Raw genomic sequence first — 20,012 nt, forward strand, 5'->3', positions numbered from 1 at the left:
TTTTGCATGCAGAGTTACACTCCTGGTTTCCCCTTTATTGTTAATACACACCACAGTGGTCGTTTTTTTTCAGCTGGATGAGAATGTTTCCTCTTTAGGTAGTTCTGGAACTTCTGTAGAGTTAGCTTGACAGCTCTGCACTCCAATAGGTTGATGTTCTTGTTCCTTTCTCTGGGATTCCAGGTGCCTTACACTGTCCTGTTTCTCAGATGCACTCCCCATCGCAGCAAGCTGGCATCAGTTGTGAGTATATGCGGATCTGGAAGGCATGTGGGAAGTCCCTTGCAGACATTCTGTGGGACTGTCCACCATATTACAGAGTTCAGCACCTGGCTTGGATCCAGTATCTCATCTTACATGCTTCCAGGTGAACAGTTCCATACTTTCAGGAGAAAAGCCCTGAAGCACGTAATATGGGACCTTGTTCATGAATTGATTTCTGAACATGAAACCACGAGGCCCAGTAGCTGTAGACATTATAGTCGGCCTTGCATAATTTAGCAACATGGATATCAGGTACTGGATCTCGTGGTATTTGTGCAGTGATTTGTAGACCTTTGAGCATAAGTTTCTATTTCCACTCCCATGTAAACTATCTTTGTGGAGGGAATCAAGGAACTCTTCTTGGAGTTTATCATAAATCCATATGCTTGAAGCAGATTCAGCATCCAGACTGTGGCACTGAGTGCCACTGCTTGGGTGGGAGCTCTAAGGAAGATGTCATCTAGAAAGGGAACAGATGAGTGCCCTGAGACCTAAGGTATGGCTATTATTACCACAGGCATCTTGGTGAAGACCCTAGGGGCTGATGAAAAGCCAAATTGGAGTGATGGGTATGAGTAGTGAACTGTTGTTTTGAGATGGGGGACTGGATGAAGAAGGGATAGGGCGGGGCTTTAGTTCGAGGAGTATCTGCAACATGCCACCTCTCTCACCCACTTCTGTGGTCAATCAAAACCATTATTCTGAGAAGTGGAGAATTCTGCCTTGCAGATTCAGGTTTGGGTGGAGATATGTTTGTTTGCTGTCGTACTGGGCTCTTAGAGGCAGTGGACCACCTCTGGATTTGCCACCCAATCCCGTTCCAGGGTTTTCCCCATATATATCTGCTGCCTTTCCTCTGGTATCTTTATTTGGGAGGACTGACAATCTTTGTTGCTAGGTTTGTAGTTCCTCTTTAGAGCACTGAGAGGAGGAATTGTTTTGGTTTGGCAGAGCTTTCTGCCACTATTTTGTCTAGTTCTTCCCCAGAGAAAAGAGAGCCTGTGAATTTAGATAAGCACAGGACTTTTTGGAGTGAATGTCAACCTTCCAGCTGTGGAGCCAGATGTGGCATCTGGTTGCTGAGCTGGATGCCATGTCCCTGGCTGAAAATCTCATTGCATCCATTGACGCATCCACAAAAGCTGTTGCTAGGGAAATTTTCGTAAGAGTAGACTGGAAGTCAGGATGGTCTCTTTCATAGCACTAAGGACATCCAGCCAGGACACAGTGGCTCTTGCAAAGCATGTAGCTGCCAGAGATGCTCCAAGGGTGGTCAATGAAGACTCAAAGTTCCTTCTTTAGGATGTTTTTCACCTTTCTATCAGTTGGATCTTTGGGAAAGAAATCCCCAGTCCCCTTCATATGGTGTTACTATATATTTTACCTGAGATGCCACTGCAGCACCAATGTTTGGTATATCTAATGGCATTTTTTTTTTGGCTCTTGCAATTTGTAATACCTAAGTGTATACCTGCTTATGTGTTTGCCTTTATTAGGGGTTTCCCATTCGTCTCTGATCACATCCTTGAAGTATGAATGCAGTGGGATTGCTGTCTCCGAAGAGGATTTAGAAGACAAGCCTAAAGGGAAACCTATCTTCTGGTTGGATATGGATTGTGGATGTGACCTTTTTGCACATGGTTTCAAATGCTTCAGAGGGCCAAAACCTTTTTACCTCCCCCCCCCCCCAAGTTCTGCTCAGAGCCTCAATCTGAGAGGTCCCCTTCCTCAGTAAAAGAGGAGGTGTTTGAGGCAGAGGATGAATACCTGCTATATGCTATCTTTTTATATACCTTTTATTTCCCTTTTTTGCTCTTTTTGAATTTTTTAGCCTTTTTTGGCCAACTTTTCAGTGGTTGCCACCCAGCTGTTTCTAGGGCATGGTCTTTTGCAGTTTGTTTTATACAGTGCCTTCAGCCCTCTGGATATCTCTCTCTCACTGTCCTCCCCCTCAGGGTTGCACTCCCCCTGCCTGGGGAATAGGGTTTCATTGCCAGAGTTCCCTGATTCAATTTGGGAAGAAAAGGAGCTGAGTGTGAGTGTCATTTCTCTCCTTAATGAATTTATGACCCATTTGGGAGGGGGGGATCTTTTAGGTCTTGTTCTGTCCTGGGTCAGATGAAGTCCTCCTTGTCATTGGCGTCTCCGAGTTCTCACTCTGGTTGGTCTGCGTCTCCAAATCAGACTTTTCTGTTTGGATTCACAGCTTCTTGGGGCAAGGGTGTGGACCCAACATTCCTCTGCCCTAGCAGTACAAGAGTCTGTTGACTGAGAACAGGCAGGGCATAATTTGCCCTCCGAAGAGTTTACAATAGCTTCCTTACAGATACACCACCATTTGGTTTTAACTCGGTGGTTGTGAGACAGCTCTGCTATGCCTGAAAAGGAGCAAAAGGGTCTGACGGTGAGGGGCTGCAGTGCTGGGCTGGCTGAGACCACCTGAGGTGGCAGAGACCACCTGACTGCTCCATACCCAGTCCAGGAGATGGAGGAGAAAGGCTGCTGACTACTGTCTGAAAATATGGATAAAGTAATAAGCTGGCAAAGAGAACTGAACTGCCAGTTTGCTGCTATGGAGGCAGAAGATCTGGCAGCAGGCCAGAGAAGGGAATGTGGCTGGCTAGCATGGGCTGTACTACAGCTTTGAACTGCCTCCCAAAGCTGCAGAAAGAAGAACAGTCCATATGTCTCAGAATTGTGGGAGATGCTGAGCTGCAGAAAAATCAATATTTATATCAAGTTTTGTTCAGTATCTTCATTAAGTGATCTAAAAGAAGGAGTAAGGATCAGTAAGGACACAAATACAAAGGCATGCAGAGAGGTTAGTAAGTTGGTCAGAAAAATAACCAAATGATTCACCTTGTAAAATTCAAGCAAATATATTGAGGGGAAAATAATCTGAAACACAGATATTTAATGCAAGGCAGAAACTTGGTCACTTTCAGCATTATTCTTTTCCAAAATGTGATAGTGAATAACAAATTAAACATGAGTTTGCAATGCAACATGGTAGCAAAAAAAAAGCTATTTAAAACGTGAGTTGCATACACAGTCACATCACATTATGGAGCAGAGATTATATAGATCCTGTCTACCTGTTTCTGATATGAGTGCACATGGAATATTACCTTCAGTTCTGGACACCTCACTCACTATCAAAGATATGAAAAACTGGAGGGATTTCAGAAAAGAATCACAAATGATCGGGGCCCTGAGGAATTGACTTTTGAGAGAGATTAAAAGACCTAAATATGTAAGTACAGTACAGATTGGCTGAGCAACAGCTAAAGAGGTGTGCGTGTGTGTGGGGAGAATATATTAAGAGGCTACAAATGTTTGAAAAGTATAAATACCAAGGAGGGAGAGGATTTATTCCTGGCAGCATAGGGGTCAAATAGGGGGAAAGTGAGCCATAGTTGAGTTTACACTTGATATATAAGTTTTCTCTTACTTAATTGGCCTCTCAGAGTTGGTAAGACAACTCCCACCTTTTCATGCTCTCTGTATGTGTATATATATCTCCTCAATATATGTTCCATTCTATGCATCCGAAGAAGTGGGCTGTAGCCCACGAAAGCTTATGCTCAAATAAATTTGTTAGTCTCTAAGGTGCCACAAGTACTCCTGTTCTTTTTGCGGATACAGACTAACATGGCTGCTACTCTGAAACCTTACAAAGAAAGAGGCCAGAAGTTTCTATTCCATATATGGAAAGAAAAGGGGATTTAAAAGTATTAGCAGAGACACTGATTTTAAGAAGAAATTTAAAATTATTCCAGGATCAATTACTGTTAAATGGTCTACATAGGGGATTTACACCAGATCAAATGAGTTAATCCAGTTTGAGAACACACGTATACACATGACACAACTCATCACTGTGCACTACCTCTGCATTTATTGGGAACTCTTGCAAAGTGGACTAAGTTTGATTCTAATTGTATTAGTTTAGTCTTTTGTTCATGTGCATGCAGTTGTGGTGCACCACTTTTTGCATGCTTCCAACGGCTTTGCAGGTTGACCGTTACTGACCTGTCTTCTTACTGCACTGATCAAGTTCCCAGGATGCCCTTTCCCCCTTTAAAACATGGCACAGAGCCAGATTTTGCCCATTTGCTCCTGGATCCGAGCGTATCTTTCTGGCAATACAACTGGGATTGCAGTCCAGAAGGCCCACAACATGCCACCTGTGGGGAGCCATGCTGAGACCCCGGATCTCATTGTCATCTAGGAGAAGCATTGGTTCAGGAAGCTCTTGTGGCCAGCCACAGGACTAAAGAACCATTCTGTGGACAGTGCAAAGCAGATGTCTGCAAGGGGTCATGACCAGGTTGCTGACCAGTTTCGAATAAAGAACAAGCAGCTCAAGAGAAAGTACATTGAAATGAGATAAAAAGAGAATCCAAAGGAAGATTTTTTTTTGATGCACTGGACAGGATTTTACACAATTACAGTACGACCCATCCCAGGCATTATTAGGAGCTTCCTGCCCGCACTTTCCCCTCACCCCCACTGAGGCTGACCGGTTCGACCCATCGGGGGATGACTGAAAGGATGCTGGAGAAAAGCTGCCCCGCTGAGAGATGGGATCTTTTGGGGACTCACGACTAGGGTGGTCAGTCACTCATTCCTGGAATACTGGATGTTCTGGTACTTCCAGAGACACTATGTCCCACCCTCACTGATGTGACCTCACCTCCCTTGTGTCTGACCTTACGCATATGGTGTGTGCAAGGTCATGCTGCACAGGTGACATCATTTTTAAGAGTGCATTCCTCCATATCCCTGATCCGAGTCTCTCGCCACCTCCAGCCAACAGCTCCCGGTACTGTATGCCAAGCTGCTCGCTACGTAGCCACCGCACACCCGTCATCTACTGGCCACTGCTGTCACTGGGTACAGACCCTAAAACACACTATTGGACATACCCCAGAGTTCTACCCTGCCTCACACTCATTGGCCAGGGCTCCTGCAAAGCACCGCTCCCTCCCTATTTTCGTTGGTCAGTGTTCTTTCTCCACCCAGTGTTTGAAAGACCCCTTTGTCCCAGATACCTTCTTTGGTGACCTCGAATGTTCTCCTTGGCCAGCTTCTGTGCTTCAGTCAAGGCTATTACCTGCCATGAGTGGGTGACATTTGGGATATGGGCTGAGTGGGTGGAAGTGACCTTGTATGTTCTTCAAAATGGCATCCCCTGTCCAATATCAAATTAAACCACATCTGGTTTTGTCTCAGTACTGGATGGGGACAAACCCTAGGAAAGCAGGACTGTCCAGTTTAAGACCAGATGAGTAGCCTGCCTACTCAGCACCCTGACAACAGCCAGCTGGAAAACTAAACCCAGTCCTGCCCTGCTGCAATGGACTCTGATTCCTTTCCTGCATTGGCTGAGCCAGAGTCCCAGTTGGAAAACCAGGCCGGGACCAAAAGAGTCAGATTCCTCGGAAGGGAACTTTGGCATGTAAGTACCTATCTTTACCGTTTTAATATTATTGCTGGCAGCTGTGAGCTAAGAGCCTCCATCTCCCTGTCTTTTGCTGTTTCAAAATGGCACTTGCCAGCAGAGTACAGTCACAGTATGAATTCCTCCCCCTCTCCACCCACCCTCTTGCGGCAGATTCAAATAATGAAAGCATTCATTAGTGCGGAATTCAACAGTGTATTGAGACCCTGCTTACAGGAAGAGAAATTTGCTTAGTTCTTGTCATTTACAGTAGACACAAATGAACATTGGATGCCTGGTCAAGGCACAAACAATACTGCTCCCCGCTGAGGTACAAATACCCTATAAAATCATGCCAGAACCCTCTCTTCTTTTCTCTGTCTACCAGGGAGATGCAGCAGAAATTAAGACTGAAAAATTCCTCGGTTTTGTTTCGCATATTATAGAGAATAGTTGCATGCCCATGGTCCTGATATAGCTTGCAAGCCCCTTCCAATCCTGCAGCACTTCTAGGGAACTATCCTGGTGAATAGCTTTACAGCCTCTCTCACTGGTCCACCCTTTGCCTTTTTGAAAAAGGCCATTCTCAACCTCCTTGTCACCTGCCTCAGCCTAACATCATTGCGAGTCAGGAGGATAGCCTAAAGGGGATGTAGAAGGGATTACTATCTAGCTCGCCCCCAACAACATCCCCTCCCCAATCTCCTTTTATACCTCCAACACCACAGGAGGGCCTCCAGCACTCAAACAAAACTGCAAAAGCAACTTGGAAACATAGCTCTGACCACCCCATCCCTACCAGCGTGAAAGCAGATACAATATACAGAAATCCAAATGAACCAGGCACCCTCTGTACATGCAGGCCACTTATCTCTGAGTTTCTGCCAAAGAATGGGAAGAGTCTCAGGGGGTAAAATCACGTATACCTACTTTTTAAAAAAGCTCTCATGACTTGCCTGGGATATGAACAAGTGACTGGGTTATTTTTCCCCTACTCCCATAGTGACAGCACTTGCAACAGCCAAACCATCAGGAACAGGGCCTCTATCTACTGCTGACAGACTGGCCAGCCTGACATGGAGAAAAAGGAAGACTCACAACATGTTTGCAGAACTCATGGCTGAGTCACACAGGAAAACCAGGCTGACTGAGAGGCGGAGCCAATAGGTGGGGACCCAGTGGGAGAAAGAAATGCACCTCTCCCAGGAGATCATGACAATGGCCAAGGACAGTGTCTCAATGCCCAGGGAAAGAGTGGTTGTGGCTAACGACAGCATCACCATGGCAAAGGAGAGCATGGAAAAAGACAGAGATGCAGATGCAGCTGATGGATATGATCCTGAGCCAGGCGTCTTCCTGCAAAACATGCTGCTGCTAGGCCAGCAGGCCATGCAGTCCCATAATTTGGAATCCAGCCATGTCCTTCAACCCCTGGACAATGCTGGCTACTGGGACCAGCAGCAACCCCTAACCACTGCATCCCCGCAGCAAGCCCTGCAATACCACTGATAATTTTGAGCTGCGGCACCTAACCCAGAAACCATGCAGACAAGAAGTTCCGAAGGCCCAGTGTTTGCTCGCCTGTAACTTAATGCTCCTCCCCTCCCCCCCCCGCCATTTGATGTATTTGAAATGTTCTTACTGTTGCATTCATTAAAGGTTTGTGTATAGCTGGTTATTTTATAGATTGGTTAGTTAAATATATTTCCAACTACAAAGATATTACTTTTCCATTGGTTTCATTAAAACTTTATTATTGATTTTTTTATTGTTTTGTAATAAAAACTCTTCATCCATTATGAGTCATCATTGCAGTTACACAGAAAATCATTTAACTAACAATGAAATAATGCATGGTTTCTACAAAAGCACATAAGGAACACTAAATATACTCCAGTGCTTGCGATGTCTGCATCCCAGTACCATCTCCATGGGCTAACATGTTCAGCCAGGGGACTCAAAACACGAACAGGCATCCCTTCCAGCATTCCCCCGGCTGTTTATGTTCTTTGGGATACCTTGCTGGCTGCTCAAACCTTCGAGCAAGTCTCTGTTCTTCAGCCTCCTATCTACTCTTCAGGCTTTCCTCTTTACTCTCACAAATATTGTGCAAAACACAACCTGCAGTTACAATGGTTGGGGAAAAAAATTCTGCTGCTTCAAAACTATTCCATAAACAGTGCCATCTGCCTTTTAACAGCCAAATGCACACTTGACTACCATTCTGCAACTACTGAGACAATAGTTAAAATATTCTTTCCTTCTGTCCAAGCAGCCTCTATATAGCTTCATTAGCCAGAGCATCGGGGATAAGCCAGGTCTCCCAGAATAACCAAACCAACTTCCACATCATCAATGTTCAGAGTGGTCCTGGGAGCCTCTCTCCATTAATTTAAATACTACTGAGTTCCAAAAGATCCTAGCATCATGGATCCTCCCAGATCACTCTGCATTTATGCCTGTAAACCTGTTGCAGTGGTCCACCAGTCTTTGAAGCACCATGGAGAAATACATCTGTTTATAAATTCTGTGCTCTGGCAGGGGATGGGGGGAGCACCTATACAGTTTGGGACCCCATGCATGCAAAGCCATCAATCTTCTGAGCATTACACAGCTTCATGACCTGATTACACAGCACTTCACCAATGGCATAGCAGACCTGCATGAGAATGGCCTCAACAGTTGGTCTCCTCATGCTCAACTGGTTGGCTGCAGACCAATAATATTCTGGAATGGCCAGCTTCCCAGATGCCAATGGTGACCCATTTCTCCATGAGTATGGGGCACTGCATGTTGGTATGCTGCCACTGAAGCTCCAGGAACAGTTCTGCACAACTCTCAAAGGTAGTCTTCCCTATCCTGAAATTCTCTTGCTACTACTGCTCGTCCCAGTCCTGCAGACCGATCCTCTCCCACCATTCCAACCTAATTTCCCAGGCCCATAAATGGCACTGTATGCTGCATACAGTCTTCTGTCTTCTGGTCTTCTGCCTCAGCCTGCTGCCACTGCTGCAGAGTATCCTCCTGCTGCTGGAGGAGCTGCTGCTGCCATAGAATATTCTCCTGCTTCAGCATCATCTGCTCAGTGGTGCAGCAGGCGAAGTCCAGTGCTGAATCTGTCCAACCCCAAGTCCTGTAATACAGCCCAAGCAGCCTGGGCATAGTCACGGTTGTCACCATAGTAGCACAGAACATTGTTGGGATCATGCTGGCCCACAGCAATTCGAAAATGGTGTGAAGCAGTACAAACAAGAAGCATGGGGTGGAGACAGTGGATTTATGGGATTTTTTAAAATGTAAACCCATGTAGCTTCCCATAATTCACAGCAAAAACAATAACAGGATGCATGCCACTCAGAGATGAAGCAAAGGATCCTGGGATACCCCTAGAGAATGCTATCCTCTCAATTTAAGAGCATAAGAATGGTCATACTGGGATCAATGTTCCATCTAGCCCAGTATCCTGTCTTCCAACAGTGGCCAAGGCCAGGTACTTCAGAGGGAATGAACAGAACAGGTAATCATCAAGTGATCCATCCCGTCACCCATTCCCAGCTTCTGGCAAACAGAGGCTAGAGACACTTTCGAGCATGGTTTTGCATCCCTGCCCATCCTGGCTAATAGCCATTGATTAACCTATCCTCCATTAAGTTATCAAATTATTTTTTGAACCCTGTTATAGTCTTGGCCTTCACAACATCCTCTGGTAAAGAGTTCCACAGGTTGTGCATTGCATGAAGAAATACTTCCTTTTGTTTGTTTTAAATCTGCTGCCTATTAATTTCATTTGCTGACCCCTAGTTCTTGTGTTATGAGAAGGAGTAAATAACACTTCCTTATTTACTTTCTCTACAGCTGTCACGATTTTATAGACTTCTATCATATCCTCCCTGAGTTGTCTCATTTTCAAGCTGAAAAGTCCCAATCCTACTAATCTCTCTTCATATGGAAGCTGTTCCATGCGCCTAATAATTTTTGTTGCCCTTTTCGGTACATTTTCCAATTCTAATGTATCTCTTTTGAGATGGACAACCAGACCTGCACACAGTATTCAAGGTGTGGGCATACCATGGATTTATATAGAGGCAATAGGATATTTTCTGTCTTATTATCTATCCCTTTATTAATGATTTCCAACATTGTTAGATTTTTTGACTGCTGCTGCATATTGAGTGGATGTTTTCAGAGAACTATCCACAACAACTCAAAGATCTCTTTCTTGAGTGGTAACAATCATTTTAGACCCCCTCATCAAGCCTGAGAATTTGTCACAGAGGTCCTGGAAGTCACGGATTCTATGACTTCTGCAGCGGCCGGTGCGCCTGGCTCAGGAGCAGCTCAGGCAGCCATTGTGCCAGTCGCACTGGCCGCTGCTGCAACAGACTCGGGCCACCGTGCCCCCGCCTCCCCCCGGCCCAGCAGCAGCAGCGTTTGGGTGTGGGAGGGGGCAGGGGTCTGCGGCACCGGATGGGGTGAGGCAGACTCTGGGCGGTGCTTACCTGGGGGGCTCCCCGGAAGCGGCAACATCCCCCTTGCTCAGCTCCTAGGCAGGTGGGCCAGGCAGCTCTGTGCGCTGCCTCCACCTGCAGGCACTGCCCCCACAGCTCCCATTGACTGCGGTTCCTGGCCAATAGGAGCTGCGAAGCCAGCGCTCTGGGCAGAGGCAGTGTGCAGAGACATTAGAGATTAGAGACATGCTTTGGAAAAAGAAACATATTTGATCTTAAAACTATTAAATACATGTACAAATTCACCAAGTCCTGTAGATGCTGTAGAGATGATACAGGATTATGACTGGGAGGGAATGTACTCAACAACATGATCACTTTCTTAAGAAGCGGTCTTCACTTTGAAAGTGGTTGAGAATCCTTGCTCCTTGGATTGTTTCAGAATTTTAAGTGTTTGCAGAGCAGAATTAATTTACAGTAATTCTTAAAGATTTAAGACCAAAATCTTTGAACAGTAAATAACACTGGAGAGCTGTTGAGGTTAGAGTAACACTCACATTTAACACAAACTTTACAGCTACTGCTGTGGTAAAGTGAATTTAAGCTATTGTACTTCACAGACAAAAAAGCAACAACTCAGGCTCAACCACTCTCCTTAAGGAACTAGTGCTTACTAAAAGATAATAAAACCAAAAATGAAAAAAAACAGCCAAAAGCAGAGAGTGAAATCATTATTTGTGAAGCAATTTTTTTCACTTGTTCAACGAAAACTCATTCTATTTTATTGCTACTGCTAGTGGAACTGGCTGACTAATATTTAAAAAGTTGAAAGTAGACAAATTCAGATTAGAAATAAGGTGTAATTATCACTGGAACAACTGACCACTGGTAATAGTGGATTCTCCTTCACTCACAATTTTAAAATCAAGATTGGATGCTTTTCTAAAAAATATGCTCTAGGAATTATTTTGGGGAAGTTCTATGGCCTGTGTTATACAGGAGGTCAGACTAGATGATCACGATGGTCCTTTCCAGCCTTGGAATCTATAACCCTAATCTGTCCCTAGACCATGAGTCTCAGAGTATGGACTCCTCTTCCTTGAAAATCTAGACAGTGCCTAGCCCTCACATGTATAGGGCACTATCATAAACAAATAATAAATAACAGAAAAAAATGGCAGTGAAGTCTCTTAAGGGTGAAATTCACCCGTCAGAGGTTATGTACAGAGACTGATTAAATGGCTAATAGATTCAATTTTAGAAACTATGAATTTGGCCTGTATTTATTATTGGCTTTAAAAGGAGTAATTTATAACACAAGTACTTTGTAGTTCTTCAATGCTATACACTGATACTTTTATGCTGATGCTACACATCTTTGGAAATTACTGTTTCTAGGTGATTCTTACGCACTTCACTGGCATGTATTACATTGTGTTAATCTATTATATTGCATTGTATCTGCCAGGATTAGCAATAAAAAGAACCAAAAAGGTCCATAGAAACAAGATGCTCTAAACATAGAGAGCTCTGTGCAGCTGGAGTGGGTAGGGTATAAAAGGTGTTTACACCACTTTTCCACCCCATAACTCAATCCTGGGGGCAGCCAGGGGCTGGTTCGGTCTTCGTGAAGGTTAGAGCAACACAGAGCTCCATCTAACCTACACTGGCAGGAACAGTTTCTGAGGACTATTTTGTTGGCCCATGATAGCTGGAGCAACACAAAAGGGACTTGGGCTGGGCCAAAGATCTAGCCCAACTTTTCTCTGAGTCTTCCCAGTGTTATCAGTACCCCTTATCAAGGGTCTTTCTACTAAGTAGCATATTGGACTGAAGTTGTGCAGTCAGGCCACGTGATCTATACGGCAGAGTTGCACTGAATCTGGTGACCAGCTAGAAATAAGGAGATTTTAACTGATTACTAAATCATTTGGTAATCTGTGGTTTTACTGAAATACTTAAAAAAAAAAAGTCATCCCAAATAAAAATAAAAATGAATGTCATTGCCTTGCATTGCAGAAAAGAAGTCCCATTCCTGCAGGGCTTAGTGGTCCCCAAGAACAGGGAGACTCTGAAGAACTGTCTTGAGGAAGATGGAGGAGGCTTGCAAGAAGAAGTGGCTGCCATTTAGGTATCTTCAGCTCCACTTCTATACGATAAAGAGCTGCCTGACAGCTGCCTTCCTCTGTGGCTTAGGTGCGTTGGTTGGCACCTTCAGTTCTTACTTCCAACTACATCTGAGAAAAGGGTAACTGTGAAGGCCTTTTTCAGTCTTAGTGCTGCCCTCTGTATTGGACAGATTTTTCTCTCTTCTTCCCACTCTGTCCTTTTAAGGACAACAGTGTGCAAAGCCACTGACAAACAAAGTAACACAGCTATGGAAATTAATGACAAAGGGTGGGTGGGCAAGATGAGGAGCTAGAAGTGGCAGGATAATTTTTGTGGTCTTATATTGTGCAGAGATTTGTGTGTCATGTTGGTGAAAAGGTAAATTGTGTGACCATTTGCTCAGCAGCATAATTACATTATATACAGCGTCTGACTATTGTGTAGAGATAGGCTCAAGCCCAAACCCTATATCGGCAAACCCACCCACTTGCTGTTTGGTTCCTTTCTATAATGGAGTAATGTAGTCTGGAAACTGACGATCCAATCAAGCCCTTGGAGAGAATGAGAGAAACTATAAAAATTGCTAACTTGTAAGCTGGCGGAAGGAGAAGAGGAGGACAAGGGGCCCCCTGCAGTCCCCACCTTACTCTGAGGACGCAGAGCTTCACATCCTGTTGTCAGGAGGCTGGGTTACAGCCTGAGTTAGCCTTCCTCTGTCAGACTCTATGACAGATTCTATGTTTAGGTAACCCTTTCTTCTGCTTCTTCCATTATAGTTATGTACTAAGGCTCACGAACAAAACAAAGGGAAAAATCATGCTCGTTGAGAGGTCTGTTATATTCACTATCCCATTTCACTGGAGTTTACGCAGCTAAACCAATACCCTGGGACAGAACATCCCTAATCTCTAGGGAAGTTTACATCTGGTTCCCAGAGCAATCTCCTATTATATTTTAGACTAGATTTTTTTGGTTATGAATGAGCATATACCTTGCATCACTTTTGCAGATGCTTCTTTTTTTCAAAAATTTTCTTAAAAAATAAAAATAAAACAACACACTCATTTAATACTGTAGCTCTGCTAAACACAGCCCAGATTTAAAGCTTGACTTTGCCTGTTGATGCTTAAATTAACAGAATCATTCAGGAAATCATTCCCACGCAAAATTAATTTTAATCATTCAAAATTAGTTTTGGTCACACTTCACAAGTAAGGAATAAAAAAATAAAAAAACAAAAAACCCAAAAATCGAAGCTTGATATATTTCCCTGAAGGATAGCACACTTCATTTCAGCTGTTTAACTACGTGGAAAATTAAGGCAACTTAAAATGCTCGAATGAAGTTCCTATCAATAACTAATTTAATAAAGACGAACTAATACAATATCTGTATGTGCTTCTAGCGAAAAAGGTAGGAACAATTTATTGATAAAATGAAGTAATGCAAAGTACATAAATTGCTTCTGCTTTTGGCACTGAGATTATAAATCTTTTTCATAGGCAATTTAGGTGTGATTAACATTTAAGCACAAAGATTGGTTCCATAAGAACTATATTACATTTATAGAGTTATCCTTACCAGTTTTTCTGGTGGAGCTCTTCCTTATAGAACAGAAGATGTTGAAGCACTTCATCTAGTCGAGAAGAGTTGTTGTGTACACAAACCCAAACAACAAGACTATGCCAAAGAAAGTGCTGAATCATATTTTCTTTTTGTTCAAGCTTTAATTGAACTGATGGGTCAGAATCCAAGAAGGACTAAGAAAAAAATTAAGTGAATTTCATAGATAAGATCTCTTGAATGCAAAGTTAGTCTTTGGTTTTCTACTCAGACTTGTCTTAGAATTTTACTCAGCACAACACTTGCTCAGCATTCTAGTTTCATACAAAATACAATGCTACAAATGCCTCTAATATATTCCGCACAATGGGACCAAAAAAATCTCAGAATCCAGTCAACAGAAGATGTGCTATTATTGTTTCTCTGGGGCTTTTATGTATTATGAAGTGCTCACTACCCAAAGTTGTCGCTTCTGAAGTAATTAAAATTAGTGGCCCTGCCTATGCTGTTACATTTAAGCTTGCGTTTGAGCCAGCATTAACAGTATAAACCAGTTTTATTAAGATTTCACTTCAGACTGAGATTAGCTTTATGAAAACAAAGCTTCAGCCTTCTGGGACTATTAACAAAAAGTAGAATTGCTGTAGTTTGTCTGTGAGGTTAAATAACACAGGTTATTCATCAATAATGTGGACTGGAACACTTTGGGTATCCTGGAAAACATTTAAGTGGCCAACGTCCTAACTCTGGAATCTGATTTGCGTAGTCAGAGCCCCACGTTCAAGCACAGTCCCACTGACTCCAATAGGACTCTGTGGTAAATGTCAATCTCTACTTGTATTTATCAGGGCAGGTCTACACTACCCGCCTGAATCGGCGGGTAGAAATCGATCTCTCGGGGATCGAATTATCGCATCTCGTCGGGAGGCGACAATCGATCCCTGAATCGATGCTTGTACTCCACCAGTGGAGGTAGGCGTAAGCGCCGTCGACGGGGAAGCCGCGGAGGTCGATTTGCCGCCGTCCTCACAGCAGGGTAAGTCGGCTCCGATACGTCGAATTCAGCTACGCTATTCGCGTAGCTGAATTTGCGTATCTTAAATCAACCCCTCCCCCCCCCCATAGTGAGGACGTAGCCTCAGATTGCAAGATCAGGACCAACATTATTTTGTTTACAAGTTGGAGTTCTGTTTAGAATAAGAACCATTTTTAAAAGGTTATAATTTTTTAAACACTGACTTTAGGCAGCAAACCTGTATCAGGATCTGCTAATGCAGAGCCCTATGCCACCGGGGAGTCCTTGTGACTTTGAGGGACTCCACATGAGTGTCAGAATCTTGATGTAGGATTTGTAATAATTCATTAATTAGACTGGATCAAATTAACATGATCAATGCATGAAAAATTTACATGACCAAATGCTAAGCTTCTAAGCCCATTAAAAACTGTTATAGTCTAGTGATGGGGAAAAAAATCTATTTTTGAGAAATTACTAAATTCATATAGATTGTTGATTAGCTGCCCTGTGGGCTAAATGATGTATATTATAGGAACACAAGAACTGCCATAGGTAGGTATCGTCTGACAGTGGCCAGCACCAGATGTTTCAGAGGAAGGTATATGACTCCAGCAGTAGGCAGATATGGAGTAATCTACCCCTCATGTTATGTCCCATCCTTTTCTCTAATAGCTAGAAATTGGCTTAACCCTCATAGACTCATAGACTCATAGACTTTAAGGTCAGAAGGGACCATTATGATCATCTGGTCTGACCCCCTGCATGCTGCAGGCCATAAAACCGTCCCTACCCCTTCCCTGGACTCTGCTGCTGAAGTCCCCAATCCTGTTATTAGTGACTTCAATCGGCAGAGACCCTCCTGCTAGAGATCCCTGCCCCATGCTGCGGAGGAAGGCGAAAAACCTCCAGAGGCTCAGCCAATCTGCCCTGGAGGAAAATTCCTTCCCGACCCCAAATATGGCGATCAGTAAGACCCCGAGCATATAGGCAAGAGTCTCCATCCTGACCCCTGTTAGCCATTATACTATTTACCTACCATTGCTTGGCTTTCCTTGACTACTATGTTTTACCATTAAACCATTCCCTCCATAAACTTATCTAACTTAATCTTAACCCTGAAGCATGAAGTTTAGTAACTTTTTCACAAAATGCATCATTAATCATAACTCTGGATATTCTTGATATCTGTTTAAGTGTCCACTCCTTTTTCCACTATGAAAATGATTTTGAACTAAACATGTATTAATACATCCGAATGGCTATAGTGGTGCAATCATAGTCCAGAGATAAATAAAGCCCTGATCCAGAACAAAATAATTTGTGGCCTTATCATAAAGTGAGTCTGCGCAAGCTTCTCCCCTCAAAATACCTGCTTCCTGGTTTGGACAGTTACAGAGCTGCCCAGTGGGCAGGCAATTCATGCAAATGAGCAGAGTGCTCCTTGAGCCCTACAGTTCTTGATTTCTCAAGCCCTTGAATTCCCCCACTGGTGGCCACATTGAATGCTTTAGTTAATACAGCTCCAGGATTGTAGAAAATCTCCTACATGGCTGTATGTGAGAGACTCAGCAAGCTCAGAGACCAGGAAGTGGACTGAATTGGTTTTTCAAATTACCTAGGGCTCCCATGAGGGAGCTGTCATTCATCCTCACTGGCTGGAGGATGCTGCAGGGACCCTATTTCTTAATTCAGTAAACCTTGGGGGATAGTTTTATTATGTAGTGCACTTAAATATGCTATAGAAATTAAGTTTCATTAATAGTAATTGAATCACTGTCAATCCATTTTAGCTGTCTGTTCTGAACTAGTTAGTCTACAGTCCTTGCTGCTCTGTTACACATATTTAGGAATCATTCAGAGCTATGATAAAGAATAGCAGACCTTGAAATAAGGAAAATAAAAACAGACATGGAAGAAGCTACTGTAATCTGCTGTTGAAGAGTCTAGGTGTGTATTGTCTATAATCTATTAGCACCATGTTATGAGGATTGACTGCATTCAAAAGCCTTAGGCACAGCTGGTTTTCAGAGGTGATCCCTTTAAGTGCTAAATATTTTATTATGAAGTGCTACATCCTTCAACAAAGACAAAGAATATAAACTTTCAAGGGTATATACTTTCAAAATCCCCAAACTTTCTGTGACTGAAGGAAAGGATTTGACAGCAGAGCACCCTTTCTCCTTGGTTTCTTTCTCTAATGATCCATGCTTACTTACCAATAAGAATGTCTTGAAAAAGTCATTGTTATGAACAGGTTCTCTTTCCTTTTGTCTTCCCACTTATTGAGGAAACTTGGTCAGTTAATTACCTTAATTAAAATGGTGGTATCATTTTCAATTGTAGCCTTTCCATATGTTGGATGTGGTAACAAAGTAGGGAGGAATATTTTTCCCTGATCCTACAGCTGCAACAGCATACAAGTATAATAAAAAGCCTAGGTCTGGCCACAAAAGAATTCCCCCAGCACAGAAACTATAAAGCCTCTTCTGCATGTTCCAATATAAGGGTGCACCAATATGGGGCTGAGGAAAAGACCAGATCCAGCACCATTACGATGATTCCACAGGGTGCTGCTGCCCATACACAGCTTGGCATGAGCTGTTGTAACATAGGTGGCACCTAAGGGCTACCTAAATTACATCCCATTTTGGCCCCTGAAGCAGCCTAGAAGCAGAAGGGTAAAAAGGTGTCTTAAACCCTCTTAGTCAACGCACCTTCACCCCTCTTGGGCTGAGAGTTTTGTACCGCACTTCCCAGAGATGCAGCACAAGATCATACCTGTGTTTTTTCTCCAGTTGCGCAGGTTGCATATGCTATAACTCTATTTATAACAAGATGACCTTCCTTAAGTGTCAAACCCCACACTCCCCTATGATTATAAGCCTCAATTTTCCTTTCTACAAAGGCTTCCACCAGTGCATTCCCATTGCTTGCAGATTGTTCAAAACTCAGCAGAACATTTGCTCTAGGCTTCAAGCTGTAACAATCATACTACAGCTGCCTTTTGTTCTTTATAATGGATATCTATTAAGCAGACGATTGACTTTAACTTGGCCCTATTGGTCTTTAAAGTTCTCCACAATGAGCTATTAAAGATCTCCTTTTACAGGCATCTCCCAACATAAGGCTTATAGGATCTGCCATTCACTCCCACATCCCAGCTGTCTCATCTGCTCACTCTTAACAGCTCCTACAAACCTCCTCTTCCCCGGGTGTTTTTTTTTTTAATCCTTCTTTCCCCCTTGGTGTGAGACAGCCCAGATGTATTGACTGTCACAGTATGCTGCAACGCTCATCTCCCCACCCCCTTCCCCCCAAGCTTTTCTGAGGGAGTGGGGTGAGATGGTCATTGGTGGTTTGATAGGGTTTCTTCATGATTGAGTGACAGGGACCATTTATATTTTGAGAGATGAAGTCAACTTTGAGAAGGATGGTTAAATGTTCTAATATGGTTATTTGTCCATTTATGTTTTTCTTCCGCTCTATGTAATGATATGAGCCCCATCATAATAGTGTCACAGAACATCACAAACATTAATTAATTTGCCCTCACAATATCTGTGGGAGGTAGGGAAGTATTGTTATTCCCATTTTACAGTCTGTGTCTACTGAACCTTAACTTCCTGAGTCCCAGTGGTCAAGTGCCTTAACCATAAGACCATCCTTCTGCCTTAAGAAATGTACGTACAAGTGCCTACAACCTTGAGTAGGTGCTTTTAAACAGTTCAATAAATATTTTTCCCATTTAAGATACCTCCCCATTGCTCTTTTAAGAGAGTGACTCAAATCACTTCCCAGAACATGTACTGTTTTCATGGCTCAGCAGCAGACAAAAACTCAGCAGCAGCCAGCCACAATGTTCCAGAAAGGAATTGATCTCACTCTGGCCCTGCAGCTCTTCTTATACTAGCTTACTTGGCCCTGATTAGCTGCTTCCCATACAGCCACTCTAGGCAGCTTGGAGGACCTCTCTACTGCCCTTTTCTGGGGTGGGGTGTGGCAGGGCTACAAGGCCTCTAGCAGACGGCCTCCAGACCCAGTCCACCCCATCACAGTCTTGCAGACTGGTGGATCACTGGGGCTGTTTCACTGACATCAACGTGGGATCGTCAGGGAATGTGCATGATGCATGCATCTTTCGGAACACTGGACTGTATAGAAAACTGCATGCTGGGACTTTCTTTCCAGACCAGAAGATTTCAAATGAGGGTGTGCAAGTGCCCCTAATGATCCTTGGAGACCCCACATACCCCTAGTTCCCATGGCTTATGAAGCCTTAGATCAGGAACCTAGACAGCAGCAAGGAGTGCTTCAACAACAGGTTCAGCAGGTGCCAAATGACCGCTGAATTTGCCTTTGGCTGATTTAAAGGTCGCTGGCGATGTCTTTTTGTCTGGTTAAACATCAATGAAGAAATATTCTGATGATCATTGTGGCCTGTTGTACTCACCATAATATTTGCGAATCAAAGGGGGGAAAGTTTCCCCAGAGGTGCGCAGCTGAGGCTGATCGGCTGGCTGCTGATTTTGAGCAGCTAGATACAAGGGCAATTAGAGGGGCGCAGCAGCAAGCTATTGGAATCAGGGAGGCTTTGAAGGAGCATTTTGACAATGATTCCCAGTAATGTGTCTGTATGTGATGAATTCGGCCAGGCAATGTTTACTTGCTGCCATGAATTACTGCTGTAGTGCTTGCTTCTTGAGCATTAATTGCAAGGAATAAATGCCACTGTTTCAATGTTAGCACTGAGCGATGTATGTATGTCACAAGTGAAGAACCATTTTATTTCAAAGACTTAAGTTTTAATGGGATAAAACACAAACCTTTGGACAAACAGGGGACATGAAAATGAACAGTCTCATGGTTAGAGCTCTCACAGCTGGGTGTAATTCCAATTTTCACTGCAAAACCAGTCCTCAGGCTTGGAGTGCATGGAATACTGTGGGGGACCGGAAACACATGATGAATGCAGTGGGGGAGTTTGAGGAGGGCACAGACCAGAGTTCTGTAGTGGCTGGAGCGGGAGTTGGGCACAGATTTGCACTGACTGCAGGCTAATGAGGGACTTCGACACCTCTGTCTAGTCCTCCAGGAGCTTTATCATCTGCTCCTGCCTGTGTCCTTTCCTGGCTATCCGGCCTCAGTATTTCACTAATTGTCTACACTG

The 20,012-nt window shown here is 43.6% G+C and overlaps 1 protein-coding gene across 1 annotated transcript in view; it reads right to left on the bottom strand.

Moving 5' to 3' along the window:
- The window catches only part of TMEM232 (transmembrane protein 232), a 149,596-nt gene that overhangs the window by 74,312 nt on the left and 55,272 nt on the right, over nucleotides 1-20,012 (bottom strand). The window contains exon 8 of the mRNA XM_065599249.1: nucleotides 13,846-14,024. Coding sequence (XP_065455321.1) covers nucleotides 13,846-14,024 — 179 coding nt within the window. The remainder of the gene's footprint in view (nucleotides 1-13,845; nucleotides 14,025-20,012) is intronic.

This window comes from Chrysemys picta, chromosome 6 (assembly GCF_011386835.1).
Source record: "Chrysemys picta bellii isolate R12L10 chromosome 6, ASM1138683v2, whole genome shotgun sequence".
Lineage (NCBI taxonomy): Eukaryota > Metazoa > Chordata > Testudines > Emydidae > Chrysemys > Chrysemys picta.